Source organism: Lepidochelys olivacea (assembly GCF_965140295.1).
Source record: "Lepidochelys olivacea isolate rLepOli2 genome assembly, chromosome: 9".
Lineage (NCBI taxonomy): Eukaryota > Metazoa > Chordata > Testudines > Cheloniidae > Lepidochelys > Lepidochelys olivacea.
In genome coordinates this window covers 55,557,713-55,569,724 of record NC_140419.1, presented here as the reverse complement: position 1 = coordinate 55,569,724, position 12,012 = coordinate 55,557,713, and the positions used below count along the sequence as shown (strand labels likewise).

The window sequence follows — 12,012 nt, the reverse complement described above, 5'->3', positions numbered from 1 at the left end:
TATTCTGCCCCCAACAGTCTTCTATTCATTGAACTTTTTGAAACTTTGCACTTTTAGAGAGGTAAGGGATTGACTCTGTGTACACAAATTCGCAAAGGGACAATAGGGTTGAGGTCTGTTATTTCTCACCTCTCTGTATAGTTTATTAATTTAAAAACAAGCATGTTATCTCTGGAGAGACAAATCCAGAGTTTGAGAACTGCAAAACTAAGCATCTCTGATGGTATCTTCTGGACTGAGCACTGAGTCCCACTGGGTAGATAGAAAGATTAACCTAAATCTATATAGAAGTGCCTGAAATCCCATAAGATTGGGTCCCTAATTCATGAACTATTGGAAATCATTTACAAAACGTTTCTTAAACACTACATGAATATGTTGTCTTATACTATAGAATTAAAATTTATAATCCCTACTCTATGAGGAGATATCTTTGAGCTATAACGTATCTATCTTTAGATAAGTTTTTTCCTCAAAAAGCATCATCAAAAAATCAGATTTAAATTAAAAATCAGATTTGATTTTTTTTTTTTTAAATCATTGATTTTTATCCACCCTGCCTCTGGCTGAGTTACTGAAGTTCTCAAATCATGGTTTAAAGACTTCGAGTTAGAGAATCCACCATTTACACTAGTTTAAACCTGCAAGTGACCCATGCCCCAGGCTGCAGAGGAAGGCAAAAAAACCCAGGGTCTCTGCCAATCTGACCTGGTGGAAAATTCCATCTGGACCCCAAACACAGCGATCAGTTAGACTAAGCATGTGGGCAAGACCCACCAGGCAGACACCTGAGAAAGCATTATCTGTAGTAACTCAGAGCCCTCCCCACCTAGTGTCCTGTTTCTGGCCACGGAATTTTTGCTACTAGCAGTCTTTGATAGGCCATATGCTATTGTAGGAAATCCCATCACTAGGGCCCTAACAAATTCATGGTCCATTTTGGTCAATTTCAGTCACAGGATTTTAAAAATAATAAATTTCATGGTGTAATTGTAGGGTCCTGACCTAAAAAGGAGTTGGGGGCATCACAAGGTTATTGTGTGGGGATTGCGATACTGTTACCCTTACTTCAGCACTGCTTCTGGTGACGGCACTGCCTTCAGAGCTCGGCAGCTGGAGAGCAGCGGTTGCAGGCCGGGAGCCCAGCTCTGAAGGCAGAGCCACCACCAGCAGCGCAGTGCAGAAGGATGGCATAGTGTGGTATTGCCACCCTTACTTCTGCACTGCTGTCTGCAGAGCTGGGCCGGCAGTCAGCAGCCGCCACTCTCTGGCCACCCGGCTCTGAAGGCAGCAGTAAGGGTGGCAATACTGCAACCCCCTTAAAATAACCTTGTGACCCCCTCCCTGCAACTCCCTTTGGGATCAGGATCACCAATTTGAGAAATGCTGGTCTCCCCCGTGAAATCTGGGGGGTGGGGTGGGGTGGGGGGAGAGAAATTAGATTTCACAGTCCAGGACTAATTTTTCACGACTGAATTTGGTAGGGCCCTACCTATCACCATCCCCTCCACAAACTTATCAAGCTCAGGTCTTGAAGTCAGTTCAATATTTTGCCCCCACTGCTCCCTTTGGAAGGCTGTTCCAGAACCTCACTCCTCTGATGGTTAGAAACCTCCGCCTAAATTTTGAGCCTAAGCTTGTCGATGGCTAGTTTATAGCCATTTGTTGGTGTGTCCAAACTGGCACTTAAGTAACTCCTCTTCCTCCCTGGTATTTATCCCTCTGACGTGGCCTATGAATCCAATCATATCTCCCCTCAGCCTTTATTTGGTTACACTAAACAAGCCACGCTCTTTGAGTCTCCTCTCATAAGATAGGTTTTCCATTCCTCAGATCATCCTAGTTCTTCTCTGCACCTGTTCCAGTTTGAATTCATCTTTCTTAAACATGGGAGACCAGAACTGCACACAGTATTCCAGGTGAGGTCTCACCAGTACTTGTATAATGGTAACGACACTTCCCTGTCTCTACTGGAAATACTTCACCTGATGCACCGTAGAACTGTATTAGCTTTTTTCCATAGCTGCATCACATTGACAGCTCATAGTCATCCTTTGATCAACCAATACACCCAGGTCTTTCTCCTCCCATCACTTACAACTGATACAGAATCATAGAATATCAGGGTTGGAAGGGACCTCAGGAGGTCATCTAGTCCAACCCCCTGCTCGAAGCAGGACCAATTCCCAGTTAAATCATCCCAGCCAGGGCTTTGTCAAGCCTGACCTTAAAAACTTCTAAGGAAGGAGATTCTACCACCTCCCTAGGTAACGCATTCCAGTGTTTCACCACCCTCTTAGTGAAAAAGTTTTTCCTAATATCCAATCTAAACCTCCCCCACTGCAACTTGAGACCATTACTCCTCGTTCTGTCATCTGCTACCATTGAGAACAGTCTAGAGCCATCCTCTTTGGAACCCCCTTTCAGGTAGTTGAAAGCAGCTATCAAATCCCCCCTCATTCTTCTCTTCTGCAGGCTAAACAATCCCAGCTCCCTCAGCCTCTCCTCATAACTCATGTGTTCTAGACCCCTAATCATTTTTGTTGCCCTTCGCTAGACTCTCTCCAATTTCTCCACATCCTTCTTGTAGTGTGGGGCCCAAAACTGGACACAGTACTCCAGATGAGGCCTCACCAATGTCGAATAGAGGGGAACGATCACGTCCCTCGATCTGCTCGCTATGCCCCTACTTATACATCCCAAAATGCCATTGGCCTTCTTGGCAACAAGGGCACACTGCTGACTCATATCCAGCTTCTCGTCCACTGTCACCCCTAGGTCCTTTTCCGCAGAACTGCTGCCTAGCCATTCGGTCCCTAGTCTGTAGCGGTGCATTGGTTCTTCCATCCTAAGTGCAGGACCCTGCACTTATCCTTATTGAACCTCAGATTTCTTTTGGCCCAATCCTCCAATTTGTCTAGGTCCTTCTGTATCCTATCCCTCCCCTCCAGCGTATCTACCACTCCTCCCAGTTTAGTATCATCCGCAAATTTGCTGAGAGTGCAATCCACACCATCCTCCAGATCATTTATGAAGATATTGAATAAAACCGGCCCCAGGACCGACCCTTGGGGCACTCCACTTGATACCGGCTGCCAACTAGACATGGAGCCATTGATCACTACCCATTGAGCCCGACAATCTAGCCAGCTTTCTACCCACCTTATAGTGCATTCATCCAGCCCATACTTCCTTAACTTGCTGACAAGAATACTGTGGGAGACCGTGTCAAAAGCTTTACTGAAGTCAAGAAACAATACAGCCACTGCTTTCCCTTCATCCACAGAACCAGTAATCTCATCATAAAAGGCGATTAGATTAGTCAGGCATGACCTTCCCTTGGTGAATCCATGCTGGCTGTACCTGATCACTTTCCTCTCATGCAAGTGCTTCAGGATTGATTCCTTGAGGACCTGCTCCATGATTTTTCCAGGGACTGAGGTGAGGCTGACTGGCCTGTAGTTCCCAGGATCCTCCTTCTTCCCTTTTTTAAAGATTGGCACTACATTAGCCTTTTTCCAGTCATCCGGGACTTCCCCCGTTTGCCACGAGTTTTCAAAGATAATGGCCAATGGCTCTGCAATCACAGCCGCCAATTCCTTCAGCACTCTCGGATGCAACTCGTCCGGCCCCATGGACTTGTGCACGTCCAGCTTTTCTAAATAGTCCCTAACCACCTCTATCTCCACAGAGGGCTGGCCATCTCTTCCCCATTTTGTGATGCCCAGCGCAGCAGTCTGGGAGCTGACCTTGTTAGTGAAAACAGAGGCAAAAAAAGCATTGAGTACATTAGCTTTTTCCACATCCTCTGTCACTAGGTTGCCTCCCTCATTCAGTAAGGGGCCCACACTTTCCTTGGCTTTCTTCTTGTTGCCAACATACCTGAAGAAACCCTTCTTGTTACTCTTGACATCTCTTGCTAGCTGCAGCTCCAGGTGCGATTTGGCCCTCCTGATATCATTCCTACATGCCCGAGCAATATTTTTATACTCTTCCCTGGTCATATGTCCAACCTTCCACTTCTTGTGAGCTTCTTTTTTATGTTTAAGATCTGCTAGGATTTCACCATTAAGCCAAGCTGGTCGCCTGCCATATTTACTATTCTTTCGACTCATCGGGATGGTTTGTCCCTGTAACCTCAACAGGGATTCCTTGAAATACAGCCAGCTCTCCTGGACTCCTTTCCCCTTCAAGTTAGTCCCCCAGGGGATCCTGGCCATCCGTTCCCTGAGGGAGTCAAAGTCGGCTTTCCTGAAGTCCAGGGTCCGTATCCTGCTGCTTACCTTTCTTCCCTGCGTCAGGATCCTGAACTCAACCAACTCATGGTCACTGCCTCCCAGATTCCCATCCACTTTTGCTTCCCCCACTAATTCTACCCAGTTTGTGAGCAGCAGGTCAAGAAAAGCGCCCCCCCTAGTTGGCTCCTCTAGCACTTGCGCCAGGAAATTGTCCCCTACGCTTTCCAAAAACTTCCTGGATTGTCTATGCACCACTGTATTGCTCTCCCAGCAGATATCAGGAAAATTAAAGTCACCCATGAGAATCCGGGCATGCGATCTAGTAGCTTCCGTGAGCTGCCGGAAGAAAGCCTCATCTACCTCATCCCCCTGGTCTGGTGGTCTATAGCAGACTGCCACCACTACATCACTCTTGTTGTACACACTTCTAAACTTAATCCAGAGACACTCAGGTTTTTCTGCAGTTCCGTACCGGAGCTCTGAGCAGTCATACTGCTCCCTTACATACAGTGCTACTCCCCCACCTTTTCTGCCCTGCCTGTCCTTCCTGAACAGTTTATAACCATCCATGACAGTACTCCAGTCATGTGAGTTATCCCACCAAGTCTCTGTTATTCCAATCACGTCATAGTTCCTTGACATCACCAGGACCTCCAGTTCTCCCTGCTTGATATGTCCCCAGGTTATAGCAAAAATTCTTGTTGTTAATCCCTAAATGCATGATCTTGCACTCTGCACTATTAAATTCATCCGATTTACATTACTCCAGTTTACAAGGTCATCCAGATCCTCTTGTATGATATTCTGGTCCTTCTCCATACTGGCAATCCCTCCCAACTGTGTGTCACTCACAAATTTTATTAGCACACTCCCACTTTTTGCACCAAGGTCAGTCATAAAAGTGTTACATAAGATTGGTCCCAAGACTGATCCCTGAGAAACTCCACTAGTAATCTCCCTCCAGCCTGACCATTCACCTTTCAGTATGACCTGTTGTAGTCACCCCTTTTACCAATTCCTTATCCACCTTTCAAGTCTCCTATTAATCCCCATGTTCTCCAATTTAACTAATAATGTCTCATGTGGACTGTATCAAATACAATACTGAAATCCAAGTAGATTAGATAGATTGAGAATCACTGTATTAGACAATGGAAATGCAAACTTTTGCATTAGTGACCACTTTCACACAGCAAGCCTCTGAGTCCCAGCCTTATAAATTAAAAACATTTTTTATATTTAATTATAAATGCTGGAGGAGAAGCTGGGTTTGGGGGGGGTAGGCTGATGGCTTCAGACCCCCCCCCCCCACGTAATAACCTTGCAACCCCCTGAGGGGTCACAACCCCCAGTTTGAGAACCCCTGGTCTAATAGATCAGTTATCCTCTCAAAGAAGGAGATCAGGTTGGTCTGGCAGGATCTGCCTTTTGTTAATCCATGTTGTATTTTATCCCAATCACCATTCACCTCTATATCCTAAACTACTTTCTGTGACAAACTTTGAAAGAGAAAGATGGTGACATTTGGTAATGATTCAGTTCAGAACTTCAGTGCATAGCCCATTCCTCCCACTCCTGGGGGAAGGGGAGGAGGGATCAAATACAAGACTCATGTTCTTACTGCAGCTTCCTAGTGGCTGAATCAAACAAATGGTCTAACCAAAAGAAGGCAGAGGGGAGAGGTTTCTATAATTGCTCTCTATAAATAGATCAGAGGATTAAATACCACGGAGGGAGAATTATTTAAGCTCAGTATCAATGTGGACACAAGAACAAATGGACATAAACATACCATCAGAAAGTTTAGACCTGAAATTAGACGAAGGTTTCTAACCATCAGAGGACTGAAGTTCCAGAACAGCCTTCCAAGGGAAGCAGTGGGGACAAAAGACATGTGGCTTCAAGACTAAGCTTGATAAGTTTATGGAAGGCATGATATGATGGAATAGCCTAATTTTGGCAATTAATTGATCTTCAACTATTAGCGGTAGATATGCCCAATGGCCTGTGATGAGATGTTAGATGGGGTGAGATCTGAGCTACTACAGAGAATTCTTTTCTGGGTGTCTGGCTGGTGAGTCTTGCCCACATGCTCAGGGTTTAGCTGATCATCATATTTGGGGTCGGGAAGGAATTTACCTCCAGGGCAGATTGGCAGAGGCCCCGGGGATTTTTCACCTTCCTCTGCAGCGTGGGTCACAGGGTCACTTGCTGGAGGATTCTCTGCACCTCGAAGTCTTTAAACCATGATTTGAGGACTTCAGTAACTCAGACATAGGTGAGAGGTTTGTTACAGGAGTGGGTGGGTGAGATTCTGTGGACTGTGTTGTGCAGGAAGTCAGACTAGATGATCATAATGGTCCCTTCTGACCTTAAAGTCTATGAATTTATGAAACATTTTGTCCAGTACCTGCCATACCAGTGGCACACTAGTGACTGCTGGGGCCATGGATTTGGCCATGTTCCTGGCACTCCCAAAAGGCAACATTCACAGCAACAGGATCTCTGGGATCCAGGGATGGGAGGGAGACAAAACCCAGCTTACTTCAAACTCATCCATCATTTTGCGGATTCCACTTCCTTTCTGACCAATGATGTAACGGTGAAGGTCAAAGGGCACTTCCACCTCAGTGGTGACAGGAACCAGAGCCTGCACGGGGGAGGAAGAGCACAGAGTTTACCCAGCAGAAACACTTTGCAGAGTCAAGGGTCAGATTTCTCTCAAAGCCTTTTGAATGACAGCCCTGCTGTGATTTAGATTAGCTACATCTGTCCTAAAAGGGAGAGAGATCTGGCACTTCCTGAATCCCCCAGAGTGGAATACATTTGATCAAAAGATCATTAAACCATTGATTAGGAAAGAGACCATGTAGTCTTCATGGGGAGGTCAAGAAGAAAGCCTAACAGCAGCAGCGAAAGCTATGAGAATGCATTGGATACTAAAGAACATACTCAGAATTAACAATGGTGCCTCCTCTGGAGTACAGTGCTCCATTTTCATAGCCTCACCTTAAAATATAGTGAAGGCTGAAAAGGCCCAGAAAGAAAGTCATTAGATTAAGGATGGAAACACTTAGGTCTGGTCTCCATTAGAGTTAGGATGACTCAAGGCAGCTTATGTCAACCTAACTGTGGAAGCGTCTACATTGGTGGGAGCAAAATTTAAGTATAATTTCCCCGCTATGCCAACTTAACTCCAGCTCCATGAGCGTCAGAGTCAAAGTCAACGTAGTTTGGTCAACGCAGTGTCAGTGTAGACCCTGTGGTGCTTTTGTCAACTGTTACTGGCTTTCAGGAGCAGTCCCACAATGCCCTGCACTGACAGTACAATTGATACAAGCACTTCTTGTGTCAGCGGTGTGCGTCCTCACCAGCCAAGTGTAGACATGGTTAAGCAAAGTGTAGACATGTAATTACTGTGGCAGCTGTATGCCAACCTAAGTTAGGTTGACTTAATTTTGTAGTTGAGACATGGCCTTAGCTCTGATGAGAACTTGTCAAGGCTGGAACTAGTCAGCCTGGAAAAGGTTCGAAGGGACTTTATTGAGGAACAATATAGAAAACAACGATTGCTCTTGTATTACGGGGCAGGGTTGAAAGGACAAGTCATAAAAAAGTCTTATGCATAAGCAACTCCCACTACTGCTTAGAGCCTTTAACACCAACTGAGCCAGGTCAATTCACACCCACCCTGCAAGTCATTAAAGGGCAGAAAGTTTAGGTGCAATAAAGGGAATCCCTTTCCTTTAGGCTACATAATCTACCTATGCCACATTAGCCCCAGGAGGACACCAACTTGAGCAAGGCCACCTGGCACCAGAGCCCAAAGTATTCAAATAGAGCCTCCTGCTGCAGGGCACAAGCAGAATACAAGAGCTTTGAGAGTCTGCTGAGAGCCAGCAGCACCACATACCTGCAGCGCCTCTTTGGCTGCCTCACATTTCTCTCTGCGGCCAGAGATGATGATAATGTCACACTTCTTTGGGGAAGTGGGGTCAGCCTCCTTAGCTTCTTTTCCTTCCCCACTCTCCTCTCCATTCTCCTGCATGGCTGGTTCTGTGGCAGGGGCTGAGAGCATGGAAACAAACAGAATAAGAATCTTATCAGTGAATACAGAACTTAGTTTCCATAAGTGGTATTACTCCCACAGAGATCAGTACACACCCTCCACCTTGCCCAGCAGGACCCCAAGGCACACAGGGAGGACAACGGACATTCACCATAAAGAAAGTGAGATTTTAATAGCATTTCAGTAGTATGAGAGGTTACCTACCATCAGTACTAACTCTGCCTTGGCTCCATCCTGGATTGTAGAGTGTCCACCATTATGCCCTGCTCTTTACATAGGAACACAGCCTCTCTCCAGCCCAAAAAAAAGAGTTCCTTTTATTGCCCCTTCTGTATGGCACTCTCTCCTTACTCAGCAGCAGATTATTGTAATAAGCATTACACATAGTCCACCATTGCTGTCTGAGAACCCACATTCCCAGTAGCTTTTCTTTCAGCTGTTATGAAGTGCACAGACCCAGAATATTTCATATTAAAAGCAATATATTCTACATCAGTCAGGACTGTGGTCTAGTTTCATGGTCGGTTCACCACCTCCTAGTGGTAGAAGGCCCTCCCCCACACCTTATTTAACAGGTGTGGTTAAACATAAGGCAGCCAGGAACCAATGAGCCTTGCTGTGTGTGGTATACTTGAGACCAAACTTGGCAATATGTAGTGGAGCAAACAAGCCATTCTCCTTTCACTTGTGGGAGGGGAAGAGCGGTAAGGAGAGCTGGTTTGTTTAAAAGTTCTCCCTCTCCAAAAGACTTTAAAGGTAAAAGACCTGAAGTTTATAGAACCTCTACTGCTGTTTGGTGTAGACCAAACAATAGCTCTCTCCTGCCATTGCAGTTTGGCCTGGTTCTTAAAGGAGCCTAAGGAGGCAGAAGCAAAAGGACAGCAGTTCTAGTCCATATTGAGTACGAGACACGGTCATAGTTGCCTGTTTTAGTATTAGGCTTGGAGGAGGGTTAAGGACTGCACAGCTCAAAGCAGAAGTGTCCACTTGCAAGGCTGCCTCCTGCCCAGCCACATTGCCTCTCTGCAGGGAGAGACTTAAACTGCATGACTTGTGAACTTGGCTGGGGTTCCCTCCGAAGCAGCAGCACAACCCCCAGTGATCTGAGTAGCTCAGAGCACCCCACCAACACTTCCAGTGCAGTAGAGTTCTCAAAGCATCATACCTGGGTTCTCCTCCCTGTCGGGGAATTTGATCTGAACACCATAGTCGCGGGTGATCTGCTGAATTCGGGAACCTTTGGGGCCCATGATGGAGCGGTGAAACTTCTGGGGGATGGTGCACTCTATTGTCACCTGAGCTTCCTGCATGTTTGACAGAGAAAGCAGGTGAATTATTCAGGTGACACCTGTTGTCACATACTCCCTCCTATTTGATCAAAATGTGATTCTCAAAGATTTGTCACCATAGTAAGTTCATATAGCCATGTGTGTCATAGGCAGGAAGGGAGCAGGGTGGAGGCAAAAGGTTGGGACAAGGGCTGTCAAGCAATTTAAAAAAAAATTTAAATTGCAATTAAATGCGCTGTTAAACAATAGAATACATTTTATTTAAATATTTTTGGATGTTTTCTACATTTTAAAATATATTGATTTCAACACAACAGTATACAAAGTGTACAGTGCTCACTTCATATTTATTTTTGATTACAAGTGTTTGCACTGTAAAAAGACAAGAAATTGTGTTTTTCAATTCCCCTAATACAAATACTGTAATGCAATCTCTATCATGAAAGTTGAACTTACAAATATAGAATTATGTACAAAAATACTTTTTAAAATTTTTGAATGCAGAATAAAATTTTAGACCTTGCAAGTCCACTCAGTCCTTCTTCTTGTTCAGCCAATCACTCACCCAAACAAGTTTGTTTACATTTTCAGGAGATAATGCTGCCCCCCTCTTGTTTACAATGTTACCTGAAAGCAAGAACAGGCACTCTCACGGCCCTGTTGTAACCGGCGTCGCAAGTTATTTATGTGCCAGATGCACATGCTTCAGCTACAATTCCAGGGGCATGCGTCCATGTTGATGACGGGTTCTGCTCAAAAACCATCCAAAGCAGTGTGGACCAACACGTGTTCATTATCCAAGTCAGATGCCAGAAGGTTGATTTTCTTTTTTTGGTGGTTTGGGTTCTGTAGTTTTCGCACTGGAGCATTGCTCTTTTAAGACTTCTGAAAGCATGCTCTCTACCTCGTCCTGCTCAGATTTTGGAAGGCACTTCAGATTCTTAAATCTTGGATCGAGTGCTGTAGCCATCTTTACAAATCTCACATTGGTGCCTTCTTTGCATTTTGTCAAATCAGCAGTGGAAAGTGTTCTTAAAATGAAAACCATGTGCAGGGTCATCACTGAGACTGCTATAACATGAAATATATGCCAGAATGAGGGTAAAACAGAGCAGGGGACATACAATTCTCCCCCAAGGAGTTCAGTCACAAATTTAATTAATGCCTGTTCTCTCTTTCTGGTGACATTGTAAATAAGAAGAGGGCAGCATTATCTCCTGTAAATGTAAACAAACTTGTTTGTCTTAGTGATTGGCTGAACAAGAAGTAGAACTGAATGGACCTGTAGCCTCTGAAGTTTTACATTGTTTTGTTTTTGAGCGCAGTTATGTAACACACACACAAAAATCTACATTTGTAAATTGCACTTTCAGGACAAAGATTGCACTACCTTACTTGTAGGAAGTGAACTGAAAAATACTATTTCTTGTTTATCTTTTTACAGTGCAAATATTTGTAATCAAAATATACACTTTGATTTCAATTACAACACAGAATACAAGATATATATATGAAAATGTAGAAAAACATCCAAAATATTTAATAAATTTCAATTGGTAATCTCTTGTTTAAGTGTGATTAATCAGGATTAATTTTTTTGAGTTAATTGTGAGAGTTAACTACGATTAATCGACAGCCCTAGTTGGGACAGAGCAACAATTATTCTGTCCAACACATTTCCAGAATCCCTCATACCTCCGCGCCCAAGAAACAAAAGGCAGCCTGTCCTCCAAATGCTACCCCACACCTGACTAATGGCCACAGACCAGAACTCCATTCCCATACCTCTCCCTCGAGAGGCTCTTCAGGGGGAGGGAGGGTGGAGAACAGCCTGTCATGGAGGCAAGGACAAGAGCACAGACACTTAACAGCTGGTGAGTTGTAAGAGCCAGCCTTGGGAGGATTGGCTCCAATTCTTGAGCCAGGAACCCCAAAGTTAGTACCCAATGCCTGAAGTGCTCTGTGCATCATCTCCCAGATCAGTATGTGCCAGAGTCGGGAGCAAGCGAAAGCTACCCTTTAATAAGACAGTGTTGAAAGTACAGCTCCTCACCTCCCCCAGAAGACAGCAAAGGGCTGAACAGAGCATGCCAGAAAGATACCTAGAAGAGAATTAGAGACCCCTAACCACCACCCTTCTGCTCCTACAACGAGAGGGGAGGATGGGACCTTGAGCAGAGGAGGACTCCTAAGCATTAAGGAACTGAAATGCACAGGAAACACAGCAGAGTCTTGGCCAAGAAGAAACTGCCACCCCCAACAGCTGGCTAAGGAAGGCCAAAAGGGGATGTATATCTCCTCCCAGCCAGGCCGCTGGGGAGGCTAGACATCTTTCCTAGGCTAGGATCTAAATAGGGGGTTACCCTGGATATTCCTAGGTTTTGACCCAGGCTCGGAGTGCCAATACCTGGGGCCC

At 45.1% G+C, this 12,012-nt stretch overlaps 1 protein-coding gene across 3 annotated transcripts in view; it reads right to left on the bottom strand.

Moving 5' to 3' along the window:
• Window positions 1-12,012, bottom strand: part of HDLBP (high density lipoprotein binding protein) — a 91,424-nt gene that overhangs the window by 16,541 nt on the left and 62,871 nt on the right. For all 3 annotated transcript variants that reach the window (XM_084638364.1, XM_084638365.1, XM_084638366.1), the window contains exons 20-22: window positions 9,473-9,611; window positions 8,152-8,306; window positions 6,784-6,888 (exon numbers count right to left, since the gene is read on the bottom strand). In XM_084638364.1, coding sequence (XP_084494490.1) covers window positions 6,784-6,888; window positions 8,152-8,306; window positions 9,473-9,611 — 399 coding nt within the window. The remainder of the gene's footprint in view (window positions 1-6,783; window positions 6,889-8,151; window positions 8,307-9,472; window positions 9,612-12,012) is intronic.